This window comes from Silurus aristotelis (assembly GCF_946808225.1).
Source record: "Silurus aristotelis genome assembly, chromosome: 5".
Taxonomy (NCBI): Eukaryota; Metazoa; Chordata; class Actinopteri; order Siluriformes; family Siluridae; genus Silurus; species Silurus aristotelis.
Window position 1 is genome coordinate 9,336,967 of NC_139578.1, and position 18,871 is coordinate 9,355,837.

An 18,871-nucleotide genomic window follows, 5' to 3' on the forward strand; every position below is an offset into this window, starting at 1 on the left:
CTTCTCATTCCTTCACACCAAACCTCATCTGCACATTGATTGAAAATGTAGCTTTGAGTCATCTCTAGGATTCTAATGAGGTGACTCAGACGGCTTATTTCATGGCTAGATAGAAAGCTACAGCCAACAATGGTCATGTGGGCATTGAACTATAGTTCATATCATCACTATATGCACTGTACAGCGAAAGAGATCATGAAAATTTGTGATGTACTGGAATTATGTAGTATCTCTTAAGTCTTTACACATGGCCATCTAGCATTGGATACAAAAATGGACTCCTAGGTCAGTCGTTAAACATCAGAAGATTAGATGTTCAATAATAATGATAATAGCAATAATAATATGGAACCAGACACTGAAAACATCCTAGTTTCCTGTGTGTGGTGTCTCTGTCGGATTATGATGTGCTTAATACCTTGCAGTCTCACTGTTAGGAATGAAGACAGGGAGGAGAGGAACCGGAAAGCCTCGCACGACGTCAAAGCCGAGGACCCCGGTGACTGCGAGGAGAGGTTGGTTAATTTGTGTTCGAAATGAGATAACTCTTATTAGGATGTAATACCTTTAGTATAATTAGTAGCCGTGATGTAAAACATTTCAGCAAAGCATCATAATTAATGAATCTGAGGGCAATATAACACTTCATAATGTTTATTATATTGGAAGCCAATTTAATACACTATCACCAAATTTCCATGAAGTAGTCATAAATATTTAAGTAGCACAAAGACAGTACAGTATTTGTGTACACTGAGGCTTTAAACTTCTCTATTTGAGATCATGTACTTTGTTGTACCATTGCAAGAACACCCTTGTTGACACTTTCTTTCCCTCAGAGATAAAAATAGCATGTTAATGCTGTGCTTGCTGCATACATTCGAGCTGTTCATGGTGAAAACTTTTGAATCACCTGTTTTTTGTTTTATTTTGGGGGAGCAGTCCAAAGCCCACTATGGATGAAGTGTGCTCATGGGGGCAATCTTTTGACAAGCTGATGCGTTGCCCAGCTGGACTTTGCGCCTTCCGGCAATTTCTACGCACTGAGTTCAGTGAGGAGAACATGCTCTTCTGGCTCGCCTGTGAAGAGTTCAGCAAGGAGACCAACAAGAGCATCATCAAGGAAAAGGCACGCCTCATATACGAGGACTACGTTTCCATCCTCTCACCCAAAGAGGTGTGTGCTTTTTATATGGGAGTGAATGTGCATTATGTGATTTGTGCCACACTAGAAAGCATAGGCCACTCTCTCCAAATGAAACGTGTTCCACCACCTCTAAATTTTTGCCATGACTTAAAGCTATTATATGCAAATCAAATAGTGTATTCACTATGGCTTTTCATGGTTATTAATAGGCAAAAAATTAAATAATACTTTTGGGTATTCAACAGTGAAAATCCATTAGGTAACAACTGGTAGAAACAAAAAACTAGTTGAGAAACTAAAAAACATAGATTATAATTAAACAATAAAGCAGTGGAACAAAGTACACAAACCATGTAGTTAAGTTACAGTAGAGATACATTATGTAAAATATGACTCCAGTAAAAGTAAAAGGGCTCCCTTTAAACCTTCACTTGAGTAAACGTACATAAGTATTTGCAATGTACTTAAGTATTTTGATTTATTATGGCTATAATGTTCCTATTATAATTTTTGTCACAAGACTCTTTACTTAATCAACTCAGTTTATCTATAAAGACTCTAATGTTACTTTTAGAATCTATTACAATTTCAATCTATTAATAAAACGAATTCAAACACTGATTGATATCTATGAAATGACCATGAGCACAAAACCTACTTTTCAACTTCTTAAAGAAAATCGCACAAATAAGGCTACAGGTGTTGTAGCAAGCGAGAGTGAGGAGTTTCTGCCATTATTTATTCCTTTCAAAATGTTCTGCTGTTGAACTGATGCTGAACTGTATGACCGTGATAAGTAGATACCACCAACCGGCAATCAAAACAAGTTCAGAACGGAGCGCAAGCTCGACCCTGATTGGTGGATCGCGGCACGCTTGACCAGTTAACATTTTATCCGCTCATAAATAAAAATAAATTACTGATTCCGCAAATTTTAGTTAAGTAAAACGTACGATATTTGACTTTGAAATGTAGTGAATTTAAAGTAAAATCTCGCCAAATTGAAATACTTCAGTAAAATGCAGACACTTGAAAAAGCAACCGAGACATGGGCAGTTCTAATTGACTGGCCGTATCATTGTATTGTGTCATCACTTAAGAAACCTCAATGTGTATGTCAGATTCTCAAACATAAGAGAGACTTATAAGCAAGAATGCTCTTAAAGCAGGTTCGGTTTCTGCGTGAAAGCTGTAATGAATTTTAGGTGGTCTCGGCCTGTGCGAAACAACCAGACCATAGTCAAGTCAAGTGGCTTTTTATTGTCGCTCTACTATATAGCTAGTACATATTCAGAAAAGAAATGTTGTTGATCCAGGATTATGGTGGAACACTTAACAGTACTGTATTATATTACACAAGACTTTATAAAGTGCAAATACACAAGAGTGAGACGAGTGCGAGACAATAAGTAAACAGAACAAAACACACAGTAGAGTGAATGCACAGTACAATAGATGCAGTGCAGTGACAACAGAAGAGCGTTGTGTGGGAAAGCTTTTGCAATGATGAACCTTAGTATGATGAATTTCTCAGGTTCCTCCCAGTTTTTTTGGTTTAGTTCCATCTCCTGTCTTGCCTGTTAGCCTGTGGGTGGTACTCAGATATAATCATTGGCTCTTTAATTTTCATGATAGACTCCCATAATGAAGAATTACCTGATTTAATACTTGATCTCCACAACTCTGAAAGTATTGGGATGATTTAATAAGGAAAAGAGACGCCAGAAATCAATTTACGATTGCATTTGTTTTCCAATCCCTGGCTTGTCTGAGGTCAGGGGTTTTGCCAGTTTAAATGTATTCAAGGTTGTTGTGATAGCACTTAAAGATTCTTGGGTTTCCTCCAACCAGTATCTCAGATTCCTTAAAGCCAGTTTAACCGCCTACAGATTTCATTGCACGTGTATTTTAGAAAACCACCTTGTCTTTAGCAAAGCACTGCAACCTCACAACCATCAAAGTTTACAATGATTGTGCAATGAGGTAGTCAGCAAAGAGGAGGAAGTTCAAATGGGCATTTCGGTTTTCAAATGTAATTTACAGACAAAATGGTAGACTGGTAGAAAACATGTTTAGCAGTTAGAATATGGGAGGGGAGTATTATCAGGGCCATAGGGTATGATTATTTGTAGTTTCCACTAGTGGTTATACACACACTCTTCCAGTGAACACCATCATAAATACAAATTAGATTTATTGCACTCGGGAGATCAATTTTTGTGAATTATTTTAAATCATGCAGCTGCTCACTGGACAAGACACAACACTGATAGAGTAATGCAATTCAACTGTTTATAGCTTTACATGAGTGGATAGATCACTTGGCACCCAAGACAGATTTCATGACCGAGCTCTTAGTTTTTTATTTGTAGATGCCTGGAGGACAGGTAGGTTCAATAACAAGATAAAGAAAATATATATATATTCCCTACTGACATTCACAAAGCAAAAGGTTTTTTTTGCATGGTTAAATGTAATGTAATTCATGATGGGCAACTGCACCCATATATAAAAACCTAGTCGTGATATATTTGAAGGTGAATGATTTTGGTGAATCTGAGCAAAATAAGGCGCAGTGTAAAAAGAAAAAGCACAAGACAGATATATTAGGTGCAATCAAAGAAGAGAAGTCTGATCATAGCTGAAAAAAGACGCAAACTTGATACCGTAACAGAGCATAATGATATGGCAGAATTGTCCTCTTTCAGAATTAAGTTAGTGGTCCTTAGTCTGTGTGTTAATACAATTATTTAACTGTTTACCTGTTATTACATTATGCTATCCACCACCTTCTAGCCTGGTCAGTCAGGTTTCTGTTTAACAAAAATCATGAAACCAACCAGATGTATTTATGACTCATGTTCTCCTCTGCTTTAGTAGTAATAGAGGTTGTTAAGTAGGTTCTTGGGCTTGTGAGATGGCCCGGTGAAGGTTGTAGGGTCAAATCCCAGCCCTGCTGTAGAATCACTGGTGTGAGCAATGTAAAAAAAAAAATCTAAAACTGTCAACTTTTCACTCATAATTTTTTATTTTATTTAATAATTAATTATAAGGTGTTAAAGGATCCATGCAGGATGTCAATTTCTTGGATAATCTATGCATCAACAGATGCTGCTATCCTTCTACCCCTTTAAACAGAAAAAAGTGAAGCATATGAGCTAAACATACTCATATGCTTGGGGGGGGGGGGGGGGTCTTGGGGGTTAGAATACCTTCCTTAGGTCATTGTAACAGGTAGGAATGACAGTTTCCTATTTAACACTTAGGCATTCTACTGATGCGTAAGCATTCAGTAATTGTAGACACTTAGTTGTCCAAGTAAATAGCCCCCTCGCAGTCTAGTCTAATGCCAGTTGTTGTTTCCTAATGCTACATTATGTGTAGAAGAGCAAATCGTGATGCAGGAGCGATATGTCATGAGGTAAATCCTGTTGACTTGAGAGAAGGCAGTACGTGCAGATGTTAGAAGTGTATGATAATACAATATAATACAAATGGAAATGTCACTGTAACAAATGGTCACTAGAAGATTATTGGGGTGTAGTTCCTTGCTGACACGTAGGGCATGTGTCATGTAATTGTTTCTGATTGCTATAGTACAAGTTCAGTCAATGTTTACTGTGAACGTAGCTGCAGTGTCCCGCCATGCGATACTTGATAAATAGGGTTAGATGCGTTTATGAAGCATATATGAAATGGTTTATGTCCCATTATTAAGATCTCATCAAGGTTTAAGTCTGTACTCCATTACACAGATTTTTTTTAAATATTGAACAGAAAGTGATCTCAATTCAGCAAATGGCATTGGAGAGTTCAGGAAGTTAAGAAAGCAAACTCAGCATAAGTCTGTTTCCGTTAAACATTGTCCAGGCATTTTTTTTGCTACTTTTTTGCAATCAAATATATCTCAAATGAGTATACCAATTTTTAAAAACAATTACATCAAACATGAATGTGGCTTGGAAATGTCTATATTTGAATCATTGGAGTTTTGAGTAAAGATGATGGATATGGATATGGATATGGATTGACCTGTGTAAGTAGCTGCTGAATTCATCCATGTTGAAAACTATGTAAGCCAGCAAACATTGAAGCTCTTCATGCTAGAAATCTTGCTGTACACAGGCTAAGACGTGTGTTTATACACTTATACACATTATGTGTCATGCATATGTGGACACCTTACCAACACATCCAAAAAAAGTCTAACTCTGATGTATTAATGTGTACACCTGTTTTTCCAGTTGAACTTGGCTGGAACAGTTTCCCTAAGACCAACCAATTAGAGGACGGAAAAATGCTGACGCTATTCTGGGCCAGCTAGCTGCCCTGTGAGGCGAATTTGAAATCTGATTGGTTAAAGAAACAGAACCATTGATAATATACTCTATGGTTAAAGGGCCAGCAGTACTAACTCTGAAGGCCCTGGGCAGATTAGATTGACATGGCAGCACATAGAGGCTAAAATCTGATCGGACAAAAAATCTAACATCCACATACACGTACTGGAAGCAGTGCAACCAAGAGAAACGCTACGAAATGAAGAGAATAAACTGTCTGGAATAAATTAATACAATTTCATGGAGCAAATATTAGAATTTAGGTTGTAAATATAGGTCAGTGCTTCTGATAGTGTTTAGTGTTTTCAAGCTACCACTGATGTGTCCGTGAACAAGCCAATTAACCCTCAACTGCTTCCATCATCTCTTTGGAAAAAAAAAAAAAAAATAAGCAGCTTATGTGAGAAAAAGTTACAAAGCAATTAAATAATGCATACTGCAATGAATTTCAGATGTGGTAGTTTAGTGGTTAAGATGCTGGATTTCTGAATGAAAAGTCAGGCATTTAAATCCCAGTGCCACCAAAATGCCACTGTGGAGACCTTGAGCAAGGCCTGTTCAGTTGTATTAATGAGAAAATTGTAGTGTGTTCTAGATAAGGGTATGCCTAATGCCACAAACATGATTGCCCTGGCTCTTACTGTACTGTTACATGGTTTAAATAACATTCCAGTGTGTTTCTATGTTTTAAGACACCCAGTTCAAGGTCAGGAATGTGTCAAAAAGTAAAAAGCAGAAATTTGCAGCAGTTTCACTTCATCTTAGTGTTTGAGATGAAGCAGGATTTTTTTTATTACACCTGCAATAACTTTTTGTTCCTCTACCAGGTAAGCCTGGATTCACGCGTTCGGGAGGTAATAAACAAGAACATGCTGGAGCCCACATCTCACACATTCGATGATGCCCAGCTCCAGATTTACACCTTAATGCAAAGAGACTCGTACCCACGCTTCATGAACTCCCCTGTCTACAAAAACCTACTCAAGAGCGTCTCGGAGCAATGTCCAGAATCTTAAATCTCTGTGATCCCACTCGAATTCTCCTTTTTCCTTTCTTCTTTTTTTTGGGTTCCTTTTTTTCATTAAGTGGAGTTTGTTTAAAAGGACCTCACTGCTTGTCCTCCCAGGGATTTTACCACGTTAGAGATCTGTACCTGAACAAGACACTCAGGTCTCCAGGTCACTGGATTTTAAAACAATGTCTCAAATCTCCTGAGGGCTCAATACCACAAGTACTGCTACAAATCAACATAGCAAGAAGCTCCAAAGGATTATCAGTGCATTTTCATATTTTTTGAAAAAAGAAAATTCTCTATTTTGTTTGTGTTTTGAATTGTAAAATGACCTTTTATTTTGTCTTCACTTTAAACCATGATGTGTTGCCCGGTATGGGCTATATTATATCTCTAATGGGTAAACACATTAGATATATTTATAAATCTGTAGTATTTTCCACTTGTCTTAGAAATACACCAAGAAAAGCAAATCATGTAACGTCTAGACAATGCATATGAGAATCACAGATCAAGTCTTGGCAACACAGCAGCGTTATGCGAAGGAAACTGTGTGCTATACTGTAATATTTCACTACCTGTTTCCTGTCATAATAGCTTAGCATGTCTAATTGGAAAAAGATATTCATTACTTCAATGATATTTACGATAGGACACTATTTTAAAAAATATCTTCTGAAAAAAATCATTGTTAAAGGCAGAGATAGTGAGACCCTGTATTTCTTGTAAGAAATGAATATCAAATCTTAACATGCCCAATCTTCACATTTATTTAATGGCACAATTCATTTTCTTTCTCTTGAATGGCTTGGAAATTGGTGGCTATGATATCACAATTTACTACGATGCAGCCTTTAGGTTAAATCCTATCATCTTTGTATTTCAGGTTTAATTATTTTGAATCTTCTTGATACTTGGTAGCAGTTATGACAAACCCTCTAAGTTCAAATAATCCATTCTTTATTTTTATAAATGTTTTTCATTTTACCTTTATTTAACCGGGAAGTCCCTTTGAGATCACTTTCCTATTTTAATTTTTTTTTTTTTTTACAAGAGAGACCTGGCCAGTGTAGCAATCATGCAAAACTCAACCGTACGCAAATTAAAATTAAAATACAGCATACAGAGCTTGTCAAAAGTTTCGCAAAACCCTGTCTTTTATCGTTTTCGAGACATGCATGTTCCTCTTGTTTACATGCAACAAACTAGGTAAAAAGCAAAAACACACAAGAATTGGACAGTGGATGACTGGAAGACAGTTCTGTGGACAGTCTAAATTTGACAATCAACAGTGGAACTTATGTAAGAGAAAGAACAAAAGAGAAGATGTTAGCAGACTGCCAGTCAAACACAGAGGTGGAAGTTTTATGGTTTGGGGATGAAAAAAATACCAAACCAAAATGGCTATAATTCCGAACTTTCGCACCATTCGTCTGGACTGCGGCTAATTAAAACCACCATACAACAAGAAAATGACCTGAAGCAGACGTCCAAGCTTTGTAAGACTTATTTAGAGAGCAAACAGTCGGTCGAAGCATAATCTATCGTGGAAATAAATCCTAAACTAAACCTAAACTATATTGAACTGCTGAATAGCAAAAGGTTAGAAAGAAATCTCCAGCTAGTAAAGAACACCTATGGCGAGTTTTACAAGAATCAGCTGAATGTTTAGAGAACTCATTGTGCAGATGCCAAGTGTGCGTAAGGCTGTTGTTCATGCTAGATAAGTATTTATGAATGAAAATAAAGTTGCACATTGGTACATTTCTATACATATGTGTTGCATGTAAACAGAAGGAACATGCAAGTGTCTCAAAGCAATAAAAGGTGTTTTAGAGACACTGTACACATTGCCAGGTCACACACAATCACATGCCTCCTTAACCACATTCTTTATGACAGCCTTAAATGCATTGATTGATAGAAATAAAGTCAAGTTCAAATCTATTTGGGAATGAATCCATGGCCAATGTGCAAACTCAGTTTTCCCCCAGAGCTGTCAAGACCTGGGGTACATCAAAAAGCAATCAACCTGAGGAACACGAGAGCTAAAACAAAGAAGGTCAAAACGGGAGGCTCAAAATTGACTTTGTATAACTTAGATAAAAAATATCCCAGTGCTGATTTCTACATTCAGTCAGATTGCAGCCTGAACTCAGACTCTCTTGCAAATGAATGAATGAATGAATGCTGTGACACCATAAGCATTTTTAGATTTCCTAAAACGAACTGAAGTTCTCTTGTGCTTTACCCAATCTTGATTTCATTCATTATTCTCGACTTTAAGCTCATAATCAATGTTTTTTTTTATCTAGCATTACCTGGTTAAAAAACTGTTTCTTACCACTGGACCTCACTTACCACTGGACCTCACATGATGGCTACTCTTTACCTATATTTGTATAGCTTATACCTATAATTGTGTATACTAGAAAGCAGGCTGAAGATCTTATTGAAATGTGAGTATTAAAATCATCCGAATTACTTATAAATGTCTTGGGATGAATATATCTATTTTTATCTGAAGGTATTTCACTACTGTGTCAAATATGTTTAGGTTTAGATCAGCATTTCCCGATCCTTTGTTCTCGAAGTCCCTCTGCTCTGTTCCGTTTTTTTTTTCACTCTCTAGCTACTTAACAAACCCTCCATGAGGTAAAACTCACTCATGTAGTACAGGGATACTTCAAGACCAGGATTTGAAAACACTGGTTTCCCAGATTACAAGAAAAACAGATAAGTATTTAGGACTCCTATTTGTAGGTGACACCAAAGTAGCCGAATCCAGTTCAACTGTGTTGTTACTCTCTGAAAGCACTGACTGACTAGAATCAGTGGCCAAGTTGTTGTTGATGAGTAGATTTTTTTTTGTAATTGTTTTGTAAATGATTTTGTTGCCTGACTCATGTCGCTCAAAGACAAGATCCTCACTCGGGGAAGTGCCTTGACATTCAGTTGTGTGACATCTCTCTTATGGCAATAGTTGAATCAAACTCTTGCCACAGAAAAAGACTCGGGGCCTTTGATCAATTTCAGATTGTGATTTGTCCTGATGTGACTTCTGAAATTCAATTCTTGCACTTAATTTTCTTGTTTTTCATTTTTTTTCCATCACTGAAGTCAGGACATTTTGAAGAAGAGGTTCACAAGATTAGGACAATTCAAAAAAATGCGATTGATCCGAGTCCAGACATGCTTCTGCCAGTATGTATTACATGGGGGTACTTCTGCTCATTATTTACTCGATATGTGCAATCTGAGCTGATGGATTCACCACATAGATCAACCTCAATCTAAGCCAATGGTTTTGAAGTGATACTGCCTATATTTTTATTTGGGTTTTTTTTGTGTTGTGAAAGTACGCAAGAGTTATTTTCCAATCGGTTTACAAAAAGAGTATACATTTTTAAACACATAATATCTGAATGTTTACAGTAATCTGTTTCTGTTTTACTTAACTGAGGAAAAAAAAATATCTGTGGGCATTTGAAATCTTTAAGATGAAAATAAAGCACAATAATTTTACAGCTTGTGGTGCCTTTTTTTTTTTTTTCCCTTTTTGCAGATCTCCAAATATTAATTCTTGGGGACCTACCAAGCTTCTATGAGCAGTCGCTCTGCATTGTAAGGGTTATCATGGAGAATAATAGTGGTATCTCCACTCCTTTTTTTTGGAGAGGATGCACCTGGGAAAGCGCACAAAACACTACACAAGAGCACACCATGTTTACTTGTTTACTGCCACCAGGACCACACTATAACAGATCAAGAAGACCCAGTCAAGCTGTTGTTGTTTATTTTTTCCCCCATCCAATTAGTGCATTTTCTACCTTCTAACACCTAAATATTAGTATATAAAAAGCGACGATCTTGAGAGGGTTTGAAACCACTGCCTCACGCCGTCCTTATTTATATGCACATATTATCTACATCAAAAACAATCAGCTCACAGCTGCTTGTTATTCAAATAAGCCACTAATACAAGGCTTGTTAAAACATCAAGGCAGTGGCAGGAAAATGCAACAAAACCCTTCTGATAACAGCAAGCGGGAAAAAGAAATTCGTATGCAAAAGCCGGACGTGAATGCGTCGTGTGAGAAACTCCTGCATAAAGTAAACTTCTGACTTCTCGTCGGTCGCTTCTTCGAATATAGAAGGATTAATACCCGATCAGGGAATGCTGTTTCAGACGGGCCTGATGCGAAGGAGACGGATATTACCACATCAAAGGGTTTTCTCGTAGAGCACAACAAATTCCCAAATTCCGGTTTAGTTTTGTTTAATTTAACATCATTATTTTGTACCTGCGTGTTGTTCCTTTCACATAAACAAACTAGTCCCTGTTATCACAATTTTTCTTTATTTTCTCTCTCCGGAAGCTTCTGATTTTTCACTGACACTAGAAACTCTAAAATGCTACACTATATTGGTAAAAGTATGGTATGTGCTTTTTGTGCATCGCAATCCACATTTAGTTCCAATTTGCTCTTAATTCCCTCCAATCGACTAGGAAGATGTTCCCCTAGAGTTTTAGAGTGTGCTTGTGGAGATTTGTGGTCATTCAGACACAAGGGTGTTAGTAAAATCAAGTACTGATGTAGGGTGGAGGCCTGGGGTGCAGTCAGCGTTCCAATTCGTTGCGAAGGTGTTCAGTAGGGTTGAGATCAGAGCCCTGTAGCAGCGGATCTTCCACTTCAACCCAGGCAAAGCATATTTTCATGCATATCCGCATCCAAAGACATTACTTACAATAGTATGATTAACCCCATACCTGCTCAATTGTATGAATGAGATAAATGTTATTCATTGTGGATAAGGATGTCTGTCAAATGCCATAGATGTAAAACAATTGTAAATGAAGTGGAATGATATAATCCACTACACACTTACTGTACTCTTCCCTCAGGATCACCCCTACATCAGTTCTATTTCCATTCACATCATGAAAGAACAGTTTAAACCCACCTCCAATGTTACTACCTTTCCACTTGGTCTCCTGAAAACATGACAACCTTTAATCAGCTAACTTTCTTCCTTTACCATTCATACCACCAAAATATAAAGTACCAACCCAAACCTCCACTCTCCTACACTTCTCCTTTTCCTGCCATCTCTGTAGATGTCTTCCTTTGGCCAACAGTAGCTTAATTTCCACAGGTACCCTGTTGGCTAACAATACCTGTGGCGGTCGTTGGTAACCCGGGCCTCGACCGATCCGCACATTTGATTCGGTTTTCCGCTGGATGCATTTCCTAACTCAACACTCCCCATTTATCCTGGTTGGGACCGGCATCAAGAGTGCACTGGCTTGTGCAACCCTAACAGTCAAAACACAGGATCAAACAAGATACAGCACCCCTGGAGCACAGAGGGTTAAGGGCCTAAGAGTGAAAAAATAGAAATACCAGGGCTTGAACGCCAGACCTTCCCATCAGTAACCAAGAGATTAAAACACTGAGTTACCACCTCCTTGTTCTCCCTGTCTGCAGCGAATCTTGGTTTTCAGTCATGTTTTAAAACAATGTAGCTTATGTCTCAATAGAAAATCCCTCTTTTATCTTTTTGTCTGCATCTTCCTTTGATTTTCTGTACAGCACTTTGGGCAACAGTCGTGTGCTTTAAAAATAAATTGTAACGACTTCTGAGACCTACTGATTAATCTGAATGGCTAATTTAACAGCACTGTAGATAAAAAACAATTAGCATCATGCCTGCTAATGTGTTTAAAACCTCACTGGTAGCATATGACCAACCTTCATGTTTCTAGTTGCAGAAGCGAGAAAATTCCTCTGAGATCTACAGATGACCTCTTACTGATTAGTTACGTAAGGTTCATGTATTTATTTCGAAGCCAAGAGAAAAGTTTACTTTTAACTGCTTCTAACTGGTGCCGGTGCTGTTCTAAGTTTGAATCTATGGGTGTAACCGAATGTCTGCATCAGCCACCAAGGTAGTGTTTGTAAATCATCAGAGGATGCTAATTAGCCTGTAGAAATGTGAACGGAGACACGCGAACGCTATGGTTGAGATGTCAAATCGCAACAGCGGAGTGGACTGAAGGGGACTCTTATAAGCTTCTAGAAGGATCAAAACCCGGTAGGACATCAATGAGAAACATGATATAAAAGATACAGAATGCCCCCTGCCCCCCTCTCCCCCCACAGGTCCAGTTGTTTGAGTAACAGAGAAGAGCAGTACAGTTGAGAGGCGTGAACATGTAAAAGCATTGATTATATAACACCGATTCTAAGTCTTGGAAAATTGTTTTACTCCTGAAATGGAAAACAAAAATGTAAACAGTAGAAATTTGCCAATCATGCATATAAATATGAATAAAAGTAGAAAGGGTCGTCTTATGTCTAGCTTATTTTCAAAAGATGTCAGGCGAACAGGAAACCAGAATTTAAAATGTAAAAGCCTTAACGGTTTTCAATTTATTGGGTTAAACAGTCTAAAAAAAATAAGATGGTCTAACTACTGGGAATTTCCATTAGGGCAAGGTTAAACATTCTACATGTGAATGTAGTCCAAAATACCTCCAGTAGACCACATATAAAAAAAACTTATGTTAAAGGGGGAGAAAAAAGAAAAAACAATGATCATAGTACAAAGGCTGAATCTAGCTATACAGAAAGTTAAAACAGGACATTGTTTTGGTGTGGATCAAAACAATGATAAAAACATTGATGGTGTCCATAGCCGCCGTGGTTATGATGGAGGCCCCCCACCTTAAAAAAAAAAAAATTGAAGAAGAAGAAGAAGAAAAAAACAAAAAAAAATGTAAAGTTCCTATCAGCTGATAGTACAAAGTCATGGTCCAGGAATTTTGCCATTTCTCTACACTGATGACGCCCGCTTCATCCTCAGCAGAACTGTTGGGTCAAAAAATGATGAATCAGTACAATTTCTGGAACAAAAAGTTCAGGTACAAATAAAACTTGAATAAAAGAGGTTAAATAAATAAATAAATTATAAATTATAGAAATCTCACCTTCCATCTATTTCCGCAATCGTTACAGAAGACAAACGTGGTCATGGGCTCGTCCGCACTTCTAGTCTGAACCTGAAGGGGGAATTTGAAAATGTCGCAAAAGGTATCAGTTTAGTGACAACTCAATTAAAACTCAAAAATTTTAATAAAAAAAAAGTCTCCACCAAGTAATTTCAAAGTTCACGAATATGCCATTTTATAAATCCGATGAATGTTTATATAAGGTATATAGACCTAATCAGGTGCTCTCAATTTCACATTGATAGCACCTGATAGATAGCACCTGCTTTGCCAAATGTTCCATGCACTTGAACTAGGAGACCCAAACCTTTTCCAGGTAGGGTTAGGGTTAGCTTAGAGTTAGGGTTAGCTTTCATGAGACAGAAATGTTGTGACACCCGACTTTTCCAGCCACATGTGGGAAGATATGGTTTACATCAGTGGTCCCCAACCTTTTTGCGCCATGGATTAATGTCGGATAATATTTTTACGGACCGGCCTTTAAGGTGTGGTGGATAAATACAACAAAATAAAATGATACGACCGGCATAAAAATTTTTTTTTCTAAATATAATAAGAAACGTGAATCCACTGTGTTGTATTTTGTTCATTTTGCTCGCTTGGGGGTTTCAATTTAGTGGAAAATGTATTATGTGTTAGCGGCCGGAGCAGCCCCTTTAAGAAGGTAGCGGATGGAGGCAAGTCATGTGACCGAGGCATCATGACATGCATCAAGAATAAGTCATAGACAGATGTGGCGGAGAGAATCGTCATTTTCCAAAATAAAACATAGTTCAGATAATAAATAAAACAAAAAGAATGTAAGTTAGGTATTCTTTCTGTGCGTCCCGGTACCCGGGGGTTGGGGACCACTGGTTTACATGGTTTAGAGTGTGGATGTTAAAATCTAGTGGAACATCTTCCCAAAAGAGTGAAGGTTATTATAACAGTATGTTTTACACAAAGTGGAGTTAAATTTTCAAATAGAATAAGAAAGATTTGTTCAAACATTATACTGTTTTTGTGTAGTACTAAAAATAAATAAACTCATGGCTGTCATTTCATGAGTGGGAGAAAAATACAATTACATATGAAAAATCACTGAAAAGTGTACAATCGTACCTGCGTGTAGGTGCATCTATTCTTTTTGCATCTCCCGCAAGTGAACAGGTCAGTCTGGGTGCCTCCAGTCTTGGCCATCTGATGGTCCCTGATAGCTTCTTTGGTCATATTTTTGCGCATCTCCTTCAGTTCATCACTGGCCATTTCCTGTCAGCACACACAAACTCAATCTTACAGCTCATGCCTCTATGGCCATTAATTACATACAGCGTTTCTCCACAGGGCAGCACCACACAGAGCAGTCTGCCAAAAAAAACCTACAAACCCAAGACCCAGGTTTGTCTGATGACGTCCATTCACAAATAACTACCCTTGAAAGTGTGTGGAAAAAGTAGGGTTTATGACCAAGTGTATTCTTGACCAAATTCTTTTAAAATGAAGTCGCTTTCGTTTCAGGCAAGAAAGCGTGTGTTGCACGCCGACCGAAATGAAGTACACGAATAATTTACTCTTTAAAAAAAATGAATCTATATGCAAAACCATTCAAAGCTGTGGGTTGGCTAGAGCAGAATCGAATGCAAGTTTGTACGATTGATGACACATGTTAGGGTTTTGCATTTACTCATTAAGTGGGGGGTGGGGGGGGGCGGTTCCGGTGATGCTCTCACCTCTGCGGTCATTTTGGCGATGCGATCTGGACCCACGTTGCCGCAAAGAACGTTCCTCCTCAAGTTGGGGTTCTTCATATCCTTGAGGTTCGAGATTCGGCTTCGGACGCGGTTCTTGTACTTTATGTCCGTGTTCTTAAACTCCATGAAGACGCGTGAGGTTCGGTCAAGGATCTGCTCGAAATATCATGACTTCTATGAAAAGACATACAGCATATAGAGAACCTGGCTCGGTCTTGGGGCTCTTTAAAGGATATATTCCTCGATCTGTGCTCCGAGTTCGTCGCAGTCCGCCCCGATGGTGATGTGGTCGTCTGATGTGTAAAGAAAACACAGCATTATGTTGCAAATACAAAATAACGCTACATGTTGTATATATACTACTATGGAACGGTCCGGGGTTTTTTTTCTCCCCCCAAAACATGCAAACAATCATGCAAACGCTGTTTCTTTAGATTTGCAGCACAGTAACAAAGCTGAAGAAGCCTGCAAGCAAGTAAAGTCTATAGGCACCATGCACAGGATGCTGAACATCCAAAGACTTGCTTTTGCTTTTCTTGAACCTGTTTCATTCTTTAAATGACACTCGTGCGGCCCAGTGCACTGATCATCCTCTTTCTTACTGGGATTTTATCCTAACTATTAATAATTTTGTAATTTAATTAGCCATTTTAATCCATTAATTAATCAATCAATTAACTGCGACTACGGCAAGGAAAAACTCTGAGATGCCATGAAGAAGAAACCTTGATAGAAACCCATCTGGGTAGCACCATTCATTACAATTCGTCTACACTCATAAATCTTTGCATGAATGGCACTGAAAGCAGAACGGGTGCATATGCAGGATGACTTGCCTCCAGTCTGCAGAGCGTTGGACAGCATTTCCCTGCACTTAAGGCGCACCGAGTCGGACGTTCCTGGTGCTCGAGGGAACGCAGACATGTGGGTGGTGGGCATCATATCAACAGTCTCGCTTTTACTGCTTGAATTACTGCTAGAGCTGAAGAGGATTATGGTCCAGAAAGAGGTGAGAGTGTGAGGGAGGGAGACACAAAACAGATGTGTAAGCAACAAGCACATAAACAAAATGTAAAAAGAAAAAAAAGAAAAAAGAAAGAAATACTGTGTGGTTTCCTGTTTAATTTATTTATTTATTTTTAATTGCATCTAATTCCAGATAAGACCTGAATTTATAGCATCAAATATTGCAAACAGTTTGTATAGACCTCTGGTAATTTGCCACATATGGCCTCGTTATTTATATGCAATTCTAATGCTGTACTGATTTTGATATTTACATCAATTGATCATCTGGCATTCTTATTAGAACACAACTCCTTTTTTAATATCACACACACCTTTCCTCTCTGGGCTCAGGACTACCCTGCGATTGGGACATGGCCGATGCTGCAGGCTCCTTCTTTTTATCCTCAGAGGTTTTATCTCCACCAGCAGGTTCATCTATTCTCCAAATAACACATGGATACATCAGACAAAGTAGCATTTAAAATTACCTCCAAAAAACAACAACAACAACAACAAAAACAGTCAAATGTGGGTCGTACCCAAAAGCTTCTTCCAGGACTTGATTAAAGATTTAGCCAGCGATGTCACCTCGTCATCTGTGCTTTGCTTCCGGATGGCGTTTACGGACATCCCGATCCTGGTCGACTGCAGAAGGGGATTAAACGCAAGGGGAAAAAAACATTCGATTTGATTCGAGTTTAACAATGTGACCCTGATCTTACACTACTGTGAACAAATATACATTACCTGAAGCAACTCCAAAGTCATGGGCACAATCTTCAGCTCCTTTAGAAGATCCAAAGCCCCTGACTGAAGGATAATACAACGTAAAATAATAATCATAAAGAAATATCATTGAATAACCTACTGAGTGTTGCTAATGAATTTTTAAACGTTTATATTCAAATTGATTAAATTATTACAGCAAATGCATATTGATCGAGTTACTAACGTTTATTGAACTAGAAAACTTTGCAAACACAATTGCATCAGTAAAACAGATTAAATCAACTTTTTAAGGGCAATAAAGAGCAGTGTTGGTTCAGTGGTTCATTCTTTGGATAACTGATCATAAAGTTTGAGGGTCGAGTCCCAGCACCGCCAAGCAGTCACTGTTGGGCCCTTGAGCAAGGCCCCTAACTATGGCTGATCCTGTGCTGATCTTCCTGACAAGCTGAGATATTCAACAACTACAATCTGGGGTAAATAAAAGACTCCAAGAAAAGAAGGTTATGGTGTAATGTAAAATACTTTCTATTCTATTTCCTAAATATGAAGAAATCATATCTAAGTGGAAGCACGGTAACATTACAGTCAAGTACGATTTTGAGATCTTCAGCAAAAGTTCTTCTGGAGATCCTCCCACACTTACTAGTCCTTAGCCCTGTGTTTTTTTGTTTTCTGTGATTGTTGTATGTATGTAGCATCGGGGTTCTGGAGGAACGTTGTTTCATTTCACTGTCTACTGCGTCATCTATATATGGTTGAAATGATCATAAAAGCTCACGATATGGTTGCAGCCTGAGGATACAGAAGGTCTGGAAGGAGATGCACATCAGAAGTTCTCGGTTTGCTCAGTGAGACGCTCGCGCTCAGTCACTAGTTACTAGTAGCGCTCGCGCATCACCTCGGCTGTTCATTCAGATAGCATGGTGTAGCTAAACTGCCCAGGTTAACAGGTAACCGGGCGCCAACTAGTTCACTAGTAAACCACTTTGTCTAGTTTTTACGTCCAAACTCTGGGACGCAAAGTCACTTCGAAACATTTCACTTTCCAAATGTCAAACGTATTGTTTAGTATTGTTTACACACCCCTTCGACTGGGTTCTAAATCAAATTAAATTCTACATCCTTCACTCGTTATATCATTTATTCTTGGTCTACGCTATAAATTCATTTCATGCAACCGGTTTAAATAAATACGCAAAGGAAACCAGGGTCTATTTTCCATTTGTTTAAAAAAACCGCTCAATCCCAAATCGATCCCTGATCCCTATCCCTGTTCCCTCGGTTTGAGCTAGGAATCATACACACTAGGCGACTCATCGTTAGTGCACTAGATGTCCACTAGAAGTCTGTTTGGGACGTGCAGCCCCGCTCTTTGCTATGCTAAGCTAGGCTAGGCTAGGCTAGGCTAGATTATGTTAGCCCGCTCTATCCCGCGGTCTCTGCATTTGGGAATTCATTCATGACAGAGGAGCTCACCCCGTTTTTCTTCTGTGCCAGTTTGTCGAGCTTCTTCGCGATCCTGATGACCTCATCCTCTTCCTTCTTCCCCATGGTAAAGGCTAACTCACTCGTGCGGAGTAGAAGCGCCTTAAAACCGACAAATCTCTCGCGACTAACGCAGAGCCCACCGGCGGCCCGCCGAGCAGCGCAGGCAGGAAGGAGATGTGTTTACGTCTCTTAAAAGGCACAGCTAATCGAGCTGCAAGAGCAGGTTCGGGGAGACAGAAGTAATCGATTAAACGACAACAACAACAACAACGCAACCGTAGAAATACTGTTTAGTGGGTATTATGGAGGACACGTGCATACATACGTGCATATATAATAAATCATAGTTACTTTATCTGGAACGACCAATATCTTTTATTTTTATTTTTTGTACAAAAATGAGAT

General features: G+C 38.5%; 2 protein-coding genes across 12 annotated transcripts in view; one reads left to right on the plus strand and one right to left on the minus strand.

The window, feature by feature from the left end:
• The window catches only part of rgs20 (regulator of G protein signaling 20), a 19,355-nt gene extending 9,331 nt beyond the window's left edge, over window positions 1–10,024 (plus strand). For 6 of the 11 annotated variants that reach the window (XM_083541865.1, XM_083541855.1, XM_083541861.1 and 3 more), the window contains exons 3-5: window positions 426–515; window positions 943–1,177; window positions 6,315–10,024. In XM_083541865.1, coding sequence (XP_083397991.1) covers window positions 426–515; window positions 943–1,177; window positions 6,315–6,503 — 514 coding nt within the window. In that variant the 3' untranslated portion in view covers window positions 6,504–10,024. The remainder of the gene's footprint in view (window positions 1–425; window positions 516–942; window positions 1,178–6,314) is intronic. The other 5 variants (XM_083541858.1, XM_083541857.1, XM_083541862.1 and 2 more) reach the window with 1 other exon arrangement.
• Window positions 10,025–12,743: 2,719 nt separating this feature from the next.
• On the minus strand, window positions 12,744–18,828 carry tcea1 (transcription elongation factor A (SII), 1). Its single transcript, XM_083542044.1, has 10 exons — window positions 18,455–18,828; window positions 16,997–17,059; window positions 16,789–16,894; window positions 16,582–16,684; window positions 16,078–16,223; window positions 15,478–15,534; window positions 15,221–15,375; window positions 14,613–14,759; window positions 13,491–13,562; window positions 12,744–13,371 (listed from the first exon to the last, which is right to left on the minus strand). Exons 1-10 carry the CDS (start codon window positions 18,527–18,529, stop codon window positions 13,363–13,365), a joined length of 933 nt encoding a protein of 310 aa, XP_083398170.1. The 5' UTR covers window positions 18,530–18,828; the 3' UTR covers window positions 12,744–13,362.
• Between the last annotated feature and the right edge of the window lie 43 nt (window positions 18,829–18,871).